Consider the following 10,321-nt stretch of genomic DNA (forward strand, 5'->3'; position numbering starts at 1 on the left):
TAGGAATAATAATAGCACTTACCTCAGGGGATCGATTAGAGGCGGTAATGCAGGCTGCTCACTGAGGATGGAATGGGCACAAAGCTAAGACTCGCAAATGACAAGTCTTATCATTGTTTTGGTCCCTAAACGCCTCACCATCAATTTCTTCTCATTCGTCAGAAAAGCCTTTGCCAGGAAAGAAAAAAAAAAAAACAAACAAAAAAAAAAACACTGTATTTATAAAAACATGCACAGAGCATAGTAAATGATCATAAGGATCTGATGGGAGGAGAGCAGTGGGGACGGGAATCTCTGAAGGATTTCCCCCAGGAAAAAGGAGTCCATGGATGGTCACAGACACTTACGTCCAGAAGTTTGACTGCCTATAGCTCTTAGCATCTTGGCCACAGGCTGTGGGCGGATGTGGAAACTGTAAGGGATGGAGAAGCTCACTGGGACTAGAGAAGACCCTGGAGAGAGGCGGGAGGAACTGCTGAAAGTCAGCCTGAGTTTCACCTTCACTCATTCATTCATTCAGTTTGTCCATCCGTCCATCGTCCATCCGTCCACCCATCCATCCCTCAGCTATTTCATGAGCTCTCAACCACAGGCCCAGCTCTGAGGAGACAGACCGCAGATCCTGTCCAGGTGCTCAGTATATTTGGGTTGGATTTTTTTTTTTTTTTTTTTTTTACTTTTAAAAGTTGCATTCTTCACAACTACCTAAAGCAGATGATGAACAAACTTTTTTCTTGGTTCCTTTCAGTGTGTGCAAAGTAGTGTGACAGTTCCCCACCCCCAGACAAAAAGAAAAAAAGAAACACTTTACTAAGTAGTAGGGAAAATAGAAAAAACAAACAAACAAAATACAAAGAACATGAAATCAGTCTGGTCTTGGCCTTTCCTTTTCCTACACAGCTGGGGGGAGTGTGCTGAGCTCCCCGGTGCCCACACTGAGAAAGCTGCTTGGGGTGGGGGGGTTGCTCCCAGCCCAGCCCTCTAGCTCAGGAGGAGGCGGCTGGCTGTCCTTCGATAAACAACAGGGCCCTGACCATTCTCAAGTTTGACGCCTGGGGGCGTATTTTCCCTCTCTGGTCCTCACTAAAGGGAGTTCTTTCCCTCTCCCTTCACAGGGGCTTCTTCTTGGTCCACAAGTCTTAGAGAGAACTGGTCGGCTTCCTCCCACGATCCTCTCCTGCCAAAGACATGGAAACACAGTGGCCTTTTCTCTCCCTCCTTAGGGTTTCTACATGTCCGTGGGGGTCAGGCTTTCAGTGGTAAATGTTGGATTAGTCCCTTTCTCCTGTTTTGGAAAGATTTTGCTTCTGAGAATATAATATTGCCTGGAAATAAAGAACGAGGAGAAGCGGGGGGATGGGGGGGAGGAGAAGAAAGATGGGGGAAGGAGGGGGAGGGAAGAGAAGGGGGCTGGGGAAGAAGCGGGAGAAAAAGGAGAAGGAGAATTAGGAGGAAGGAAGGAAGAGGTCTTTACATGCATTTTAAAAGCTTTTTATTTTGGGGCACCTGGGTGGCTCAGTTGGTTAAGTGTCTAGCTCTTGACTTCGGCTCAAGTCATGATCTCACTGTTGGTGGGTTTGAGCCCCACATTGGGTAGTACAGAACCTGCTTGGGATTCTCTCTCTCTGCCCCTACCCCGCTTGCTCTCTCTCTCTCTCAAAATAAATAAGTAAATTAAAAAAATTTTTTTTTAACTTTTTATTTTGAAATAGTTACAGATAAGCATGCAATTGTAACATGTAATGTTGAGATCCCAATACCCTTTTCCCAGTTTCCCCCAGTAGTAACGTTTTATGTAACTACAGCTTACTATCACAATTTGGAAATTGACAGTGATACCATCTGTGAACCTTATTCTCATTTCCCCAGTTTTACAGGCACTCGTGTGTGTGTGTGTGTGTGTGTGTGTGTTTCATTCTACACATTTTATCAAATGTGTAAATTCATGTGCCCACCATCAAGCTCTAGAGCGGATTCCTTAAAGGATTCCTTATTATGCTGCCCTAGATGGCCACAACCAGCCCGCCCTCCACTTCTGACCACCACAAATCTGTCCTTTAGCTCCATAAACTTGCCCTTCCGAGACTGCAATGTAAGTGGACTCGTATAATATGTAACCTTTTGAGACTGGCTTTTTTCTTGGGAGAGTCATCCAAGTAGTTATGTGAATCGAGAATTGCATCCTTTGATTGCTGAGTAGCGTTCTGTAGTATACCAGTAACCTTAAAAATAAACGCCAGTGATTTTACCAGCAAAAAATGGGTTTAACTGAGTATAGCAGAGAATTACAATTCAAGACTTGCAAAGTCATAGGCAACTCCAACAAACAAAGGAGGGAAACACTATTTTAAGGAGAAGAAGGAAGAGGTTGGGAAGGGTTGTTTTGAGTGAAAGTCCACTGGAGGAAAGCAAGACAGGGTGATGACGGCCTCTCATTGGCTGAGCTGCTGGGATGGTCCATTTCTTTTAGGAGATGCAGTGTCCCTCTTTTCCCTGTTGGGACCTGTAATGGATGATTCTTTCCTGTTGATGATCCTCCTTTTGGGGTCTGCAGTTGACAATTCTTCCTGTAATTGGCATTGAGTGGTCCTGCTCCCTTTCTAGCCTCCCCACTCCACGGTAGCGACACATACACCACAGCTTAACATTCGCTTGCTAAAGGACATCCAGGCTGTTTCCAAGTTCTAGCTATGACACATAAATCTGCTATAAATATTCATGTTATGGTTTTTGTGGGAACATGTTTTCATTCCTCTGGGATGGATGCCCAAGAATACCATTGCTAGGTTGTATGCTAAGTTGTATGTTTAGTTTTATAAAACAATGCCAAACTGCTTTCTAAAGTGGCTGCACCATTTTACATTCCCACCTCCAAAATATGAATGGCCCAGTTTCTCTGTATCCTCACCAGCATTTGGTAGCGTCACTTTTAAAAAAAATTGGCGGTGAGGAGCCAAGATAGTGGAATAGCACAGAAGTGTTTTTTGTGTCTCATATCCATGAAATACAATCAGATCAACACTAAACCATCCTGCACACCTAGAAAACTGGTTTGAGGAAAGACACAACAATGTGCACAACCTGAACCACAGAACCCAGCAGGTACGCAGCGCGGAGAGTTGAACTGGGGGAGAACAGAAGCCGCAGAGGGCAGGGAGCTGTTTCTGTTTTCAGAGAGAGGACGGAGACCGGTGGGGGGGAGCGGTATATGGGAAAAGCACCCCCACAAAAGCAGCTGGAGGGAAAGTGGAAACAGCCGCAGGGACTGAGCCAAAAAGGGAGAAAGGAGAGGGTTTAAATTCCATTAGGACTAAAAACAGGGAGCGCAGAGGCTGAAACGGCGCGGCTCCATACCTGGTGGTGCTCTGGTGGGAAGGGCGAATCCCCAGGAGCAGAGCGGAGTCCAGGGTTCTTCGGGCCACACGGAGAGAGGCAGTTCCCCCGCTGGGAGGACATCGGGTAGAGGCTGTGTGGGTCCCCCACAGGCAGAGGTCCCAGTGGACCCGGGAGAACAACCACGTTCGCTGGCGCTGGAACGAGGTCGTTAAGGGTGAAGCCTGGTGCCAGGTGTGTGTTGTGGTTTTCCGTGATCCCGGAAACGCTGCTGCTACACGATCTCGGGAACTTTTTCTGGGGGGGCTGGCACCCGGTTGCAGTCTCTGGGCATCGGCAGCAGCCCGGTCCTGTGAACGATCCTGGGTGCGGCCGGCACCCCGCCAGTGCTCGGTGAGACCCTCCAGCTGAGGAGCAGGACGGGTCAAAGCCGCAGTCCCTCAGAAGTGAGGGGTCGGGAAAAACAGCCGCATCTGAGACGGAACTCAGGAGGGAAGTGCTGCCTGGCGCTTGGTCACAGACAGTGTAAAAACAGGGAGTGAATGGAAGCCGGAGACAAAGGATGGACGTGCAGTTGCTGACCGGGGAGAACAGAATTGAGATACTACAGACCGGGCGGCTGGGTGACGCCATTTAACCGCTCCCGCACATGCGCATACGCACCTACAAGCGCCACAACAATCCGACTCAGTAATCTAAGCAGCGCCATCTAGTGGAGAAGGAGCCGTTACACTAAGCCCCGCCCAACTGGGCCAACCTCGCTCTTCAGGAACACAAGTCTCTCCGCCTGCTTAGTTTATGGACTATAAATCGCTTCCTAGTTTGACTTCTAGGGGAAAACGAAGAAATTTCAATCGTATTTCAGTCTGTTCACTGGTCCATCTTTCCAGTTTTCTTTTTTTTTCTCTTTTTCATTTTGTTTCTAATTTTTGAATACAGAAAGAGAAAAAATTTATTTTTATTTTCAATTTTTATTAAAAATACTTCTCTTTACTTTTTTATACTATATATTTTACTTTTGTGTAATTTTTTCAAATTCTATTTTACTTCCATCATTTCATTTTATTCTATTTCAGTGTATTCATTTTTTCAAAATTTCAAACGATTTCCTTTTTTTTCTTTCCCCTTTTTTTCTCTAATCTATCAAGCCCCTTTCAACACCCAGACCAAAACACACCTAGGATCTAGCATCATTTATTTGACTTTTGTGTGTGTGTTGTTTTTAATTTTTTTATTTTAATTTTTTAATTTAACTTTTTATTTTAATTTCTTTTTTTACCTCATTAATTCCTTTTCTCCCTTCAAAATGATGAAATGAAGGAATTCACCCCAAAAGAAAGAGCAAGAAGAAATGACAGCCAGGGACTTAACCACCACAGATACAAGCAAGATCTCTGAACCAGAATTTAGAATCCTGATAATCAGAATACTAGCTGGAGTAAAAAATAGTAGAATCTCTTTCTGTAGAGATAAAAGAAGTAAAAGCTAGTGAGGATGAAATGAAAAATACTGAAACTGAGCTGCAATCTAGAATGGATGCCATGGTGGCAAAGATGGATGAGGCAGAACAGAGAATCAGCGATATAGCGGACAAACTTAAGGAGAAAAATGAAGCAGGAAAGAAGAGGGAGACTAAGGCAAAAGAGCACAATTTAACAATTAGAGAAATCAGTGACTCACTAAAAAGGAACAACATCAGAATCATAGGGGTCCCAGAAGATCTTGGTTGCAGCAACTTCTTACTCAACACATCTTCAGAGGCAAGGGAAACAAAAGCAAAAATGAACTATTGAGAACTCATCAAAATAAAAAGCTTCTGCACAGCAAAGAAAACAATCAGCAGAACTAAAAGGCAACTGACAGAATGGGAGAAGATATTTGCAAACAACATATCAGATAAAGGGTTAGTATCCAAAATCTATAAGGAACTTATAAAACTCAACACCCAAAAAACAAATAATCCAGTGAAGAAATAGGCAAAAGACATGAATAGACGCTTCTCCAAAGAAGACATCCAGATGGCCAAGTGACACATGAAAATATGCTCAACATCACTCATCATCAGGGAAATACAAATCAAAACCACAATGAGATACCACCTCACACCTGTCAGAATGGCTGACATCAACAACTCAGGCAACAACAGATGTTGGCGAGGATGTAGAGAAAGAGGATCTCTCTGGCACTGCTGGTGGGAATGCAAACTGGTGCAGCCTCTCTGGAAAACAGTATGGAGGTTCCTCAAAAAATTAAAAATAGAACTACCCTATGACCCAGCAATTGCACTACTAGGTATTTATCCAAGGGCTACAAGTATGCTGTTTCAAAGGGGCATGTGCACCCCAATGTTTATAGCAGCACTACTGACAATAGCAAAGTATGGAAAGAGTTCAAATGTCCATTGACAGATGAATGGATAAAGAAGATGCTGTGTGTGTGTGTGTGTGTATATATATATATTATATACATAATATAATGTAATAACATAATATATAACATATATTACATATATAATATATATATACATATATATACATATACATACATATACATATACATATGTAGACATAGACATAGACATATGTATATATACATATACATATATACATATACATATATATACATAATATATAACATATATATTACATATATAATATATGTAATAATAACATAATATATATATAATATATATGTATATATACACACACATACATACACACACACACACACACACACACAAGGGCGTCTATTTGGCAATCAAAAAGAATGAAATCTTGCCATTTGCAAGTATGTGGATGGAACTAGTGGGTATTATGCTAAACGAAATTAGTCAGTCAGAGAAAGACAAATATTATATGACTTCACTCGTATGAGGATTTTAAGACACAGAACAGATGAACACAAGGGAAGGGAAGCAAAAATAATATAAAAACAGGAAGGGGGACAAAACATGAGACTCTTAACTATGGAGAACAAACACAGGGTTACTGGAGGGGTTGTGGGCGGGGGTTGTGCTAAATGGTAAGGGCCATTAAGGAATCTACTCCTGAAATCATTGTTACACTATATGCTAACTATCTTGGATGTAAATGAAAATATAAATAAATAAAAGAAACCCAAAAAAAAAAGAAAAAGAAAAGAAAAAAGAAAAATAAAAAATAAAAATAAATTGGGGCTCTTGGGTGGCCCAGTTGATTGAATGCCCAACTCTTGACTCACCTCAGGTCATGATCCCAGGGTCTCTCTCTCTCTCTCTAATAAAAAGAAATTAGCCAATCTCATGGGTGTGCAGTGATATCTCATTGTGGTTTCAGTTGGCATTTCCTTAAGGCTAACATCTTTCCATGCACGTATTTGCCACCTGTTTATCCTCTTCAGTGAAGTGTCTGTTCATGTCTTTCCTTCATTTTTAATTCTATAGCTTGTCATTTTATTTCTGTTGAGTTTGGGAGGGGGGGCATTCTTTACGCATTCTAGAAAGCTACCACTTTGTCAAATGTCTGGTTTGTAAATGTTTTCTCTCCCATACCTTGACTTTTTACCCTCTTCACAGGATCTTTCAGAGTGAAAGTGTTTAATTTTGTGTAAATCCAATTTATCAACATTTCCTTCATGGATTGTGCTTTTGGTGTTCAGGCTAATAACTCTCTGCCTAGCCCTAGGTCCAGAAGATTTTCATCTATTTTTTTTTCTGAAAATGTTATAGTTTTACATTTTAGAGTTAAGTCCACGATTCACTCTGAGTTAATTTTTGGATAATGTGTGAAGTTTGGGATTTGGCGTTGGGTTTGATTTTTTTTTTTGTTTTGTTATTTTGTTATTTTTGTTTTTGCCTACAGGTGTTCGCTTAGGTGTGTTTTTAAAGGTTAATCCTTACTGTGACCTTTTGAAGTAGGTATTATCATCCTATTTCACAGACGGAAAAACCCACAGAGAGTTGGTAATGTTGACCAACGGCCAGTGGCCGGTAAGCGATGGGGAAAAAGCCAGGTTTTGAACGCAGGTCTAAGTGACTCACGAGTTCTTGCATTTAACCCCTGCCCCCACTGCTGGATTTTATCCCTTCCTTTCTGGGACAGCCTAGCTTCCTGGGCTGGGTGTTCCAGCTTCCGACATACATTCCTTCATCTTGACCAGCCTGGCCCTCACCTCAGTACATAGGCTCACAGAGTTCGGAGCCTGCCAGAACCTGTCCAGGTGTCCTGTGACATGTTTGCAGGGTGGAGAATGGGGACAGACTGGGGAACTTCCCTGTATGCAAAGAGCTTGTCATTCTGGTTTGGGGAAAGGCTCACGTTGGATTTCAGCATCTTCCAGAGGATTGCAGAACTGCTCGATCAGCTCGCCGGTCTGGGGGTGGTAGGCTGAAAATTTTTAGGCCCCCTAACACACACACACACACACACACACACACACACACACACACTCAAACACACACACTCATACACACTTTTCATATAATAACTCCAAGTCCAGAGAATTTCTGTCCCCCATCTGCCAAAATAAAATACATTGATAGAAGGCAATAGAAAGGACTCTCAGCATCTGGGGGCAAAATTCTTGTGGCTAGAGCATACTTCCCGCTCCATTTGGGGGGTCCGTGTCATGGTCGGACCATACCCATCTTGTTCATTCCCATTCACGGTAGGAGCAGGCAGTTGAAGGTGGTGCTCTCCCTCCAGCTCTCTCCTCTCTACCTGCTGGTTGTAGACTTCCCAGCCAGGCTGGCCCCAGGGACTTCTGCACTCAGACCTCTAGAAAGAAATAAGCAGCTTCCAGATCTCCTTTGCCCCTTTCCAACTCCCTAAGGATCAACCCACTTAATGAGGGATCTAGAAGTTCTTTGCTTCTATGACCTTAGTCTCAGGAAAGTCCTCTCCCCTTATGACTTTGTGTTGGGCTTTCGTCCCGGCCCTTGTGAGCAAGATAAAGGGAGAGGCACAAGCCAGTCTAATGACTCCAGTTGCTATGAGTAGGTGCATATATTTATTTTGCCAGATGCTTCAGAAGTCTCAGGGTTGCTTGAACCCACAGCTTGGCAGCTTCTGGTTTCTTGCTCTCCCTGGGCCAGGGGGAATTTCCCCGACTGGTTCAGGCCATTTGACCCTGGTACTTCCTCTGGTGGCCTCAGCAGATGGTGTTGAAGGGCAGAAATGTGGGGCCGAGTCGACCTTTCTCAAGGCCAGCGGGCTTTTCACCCTCCCAATCTCCATTCTCACCCACCCAGAAGATCTCCCGACCTCCCTGACAATAATGTCCTCCATCACCCTCCAAGCTTCCCCGTGGGACATTCCGAGTCTTGTCAGGGGCAGGCAGAGCTAACCAAGAGGCAGTAAGTTCAGTTGTGCCCTGCCCTGCCCCAGCCAAAGCAAGTCACAAGCCTTCCTGTGACATCTTTGGGGTCCATGTCCTAATCAGGATGCAGATTCCATCCCATGCACACTCTTCCAGACTACAATTCTATTCCCCTATGTCCCCCTGTATTCTTAAAGGGCTACCCTCCTACTCCTCCTGTGCCCACTGCTTCTCCTAGCGGACCTGGCTCTGAATGTCAACTTCCACTTAGTAGCTACATGGCCATTGACTACTTACTGTCTTCAAGCACAGTTTCTTCATCTGTAAGCAGGAAGACATTGCTCTCATAACCTTGTGGGCTATGTGGATTATCCTCTCCAAACGTTGTGGGCTCAAACAAGATCATACCTATGAAGTATGGACAGTAGCCAAAATTGATGCTGATCCTGGAACAAAGTTAATGCTCAATAGTGGCTATCATTGGTCTGTTTGACAGCTGTCCCTGGGCCCATCTCCTGTCCTTACCCTGCTTGCCAGAACTCAGTGTGGGGTTTGCACAGAAACTGTTATGCAAAGCTTCCTCTAGTGTCTCTACTCACCCATCACATCCCCACTGTTCCCTGGGAGTCTCATAGTGGTCGTGGGTGAGAGGCTCTACAGATTTGGGCCAGAAGGAAAGCATTTCCTCCTGTGGTAGGTGGGTTCCTTGAACTTGAGGTTGGTCACTCAGGGGGTTCCCTGTGGCCCAGCCGCAGGGGAGGAGTGACCTACCCTGCACTGTCCCATGACAGTTCCCCCAGAAGCACCTGCCCTGGGATGCCCCTGGAATGCACCTGCTTGTCTGTTCAAGCACTTATAATGTTCCCTGCTCTGTGGGTCTCTCAAGTGAGGGGACAACTCCATGGACAGAGGACCCAGAGGAACCGCCAGGCCCAGTCCCGGGAAGCTGTCCTGCCTCTTCGCTTGTATCCCCTAAACACGGACCAAGGTAACTCTGCCTACAGGGAAAGCTCCCCATCTTCCCAGCCAGCCAGGTTTGCCTCTGCGGGTGCATTTTCTCCCCTCCTTCCTCTGGTCTCTGCACTGAGCCCTGGGGCCAGATTTCTCCACAGCCCTGACACCGCTCTGAGCTGGTCCCACCTCAGGGATGGGGCCGGGGTCATGCTCCAGCTGTTCCCTGAGCCTCACCCCTGGTCCCTGGCAACAAGCCACCCCAGTAGCTCGGCCAACGCGTCCACCTCCCCATGGTCAACCCTAAATCTAATGCCAATCCCTCTGAAGGCGTGTGCAGAATACAGTGCCAGGAAGGGGCGCTCCCTGCAGACAGACACCCGCCCTCTCACCCCACTGTTCCTGCTGACCCCTCTTTGGTGACGTTTAGCACACCGTGACTGGTTGACAGACAAAACAAAACAAAACAAAACCCAACAATAAAGGCTGCATGAAGCCAGTCAAGCCGAAAGACTCAGACCAGAAAAATCCCCACTACGACCTTTTTTTCTCCATTCTTGCTGTGGAGGGGTGAGTTCCAGGCCCCCACACCCATCCGCAGAGACCCCTGGCACAGTTTTCAACCCTTCATAAATCCTTGGCACGGGTGAGCGGGAGTAAGTAAATCACCTCCCACTTAGGGCTGGGTAGAAATCAAGTGGGGCCCTCTTCCCTGGCTTCCCCGACACCTTCCTCCCCCCGC

At 45.2% G+C, this 10,321-nt stretch overlaps 1 protein-coding gene and 1 long non-coding RNA gene across 3 annotated transcripts; both read right to left on the minus strand.

Moving 5' to 3' along the window:
- Nucleotides 1-419: 419 nt before the first annotated feature.
- Nucleotides 420-4,009, minus strand: LOC122231222 (keratin-associated protein 10-7-like). Of its 2 annotated transcripts, none has more exons than XM_042958692.1 (2): nt 3,355-4,009; nt 420-452 (listed from the first exon to the last, which is right to left on the minus strand). In XM_042958692.1, exons 1-2 carry the CDS (start codon nt 3,964-3,966, stop codon nt 441-443), a joined length of 624 nt encoding a protein of 207 aa, XP_042814626.1. In that variant the 5' UTR covers nt 3,967-4,009; the 3' UTR covers nt 420-440. The 2 variants fall into 2 exon arrangements, with proteins under 2 accessions (XP_042814626.1, XP_042814625.1); XM_042958691.1 differs by lacking the exon at nt 420-452 and adding an exon at nt 1,739-2,567.
- Nucleotides 4,010-7,910: 3,901 nt separating this feature from the next.
- Nucleotides 7,911-10,295, minus strand: LOC122231283. The gene is made up of 2 exons (XR_006208471.1): nt 8,926-10,295; nt 7,911-8,087 (listed from the first exon to the last, which is right to left on the minus strand). It is a non-coding gene; the product is annotated as an uncharacterized LOC122231283 (long non-coding RNA).
- Nucleotides 10,296-10,321: the final 26 nt, after the last annotated feature.

The sequence above is a fragment of the Panthera tigris genome, chromosome D1, assembly GCF_018350195.1.
Source record: "Panthera tigris isolate Pti1 chromosome D1, P.tigris_Pti1_mat1.1, whole genome shotgun sequence".
In the NCBI taxonomy this organism is placed as follows: Eukaryota; Metazoa; Chordata; class Mammalia; order Carnivora; family Felidae; genus Panthera; species Panthera tigris.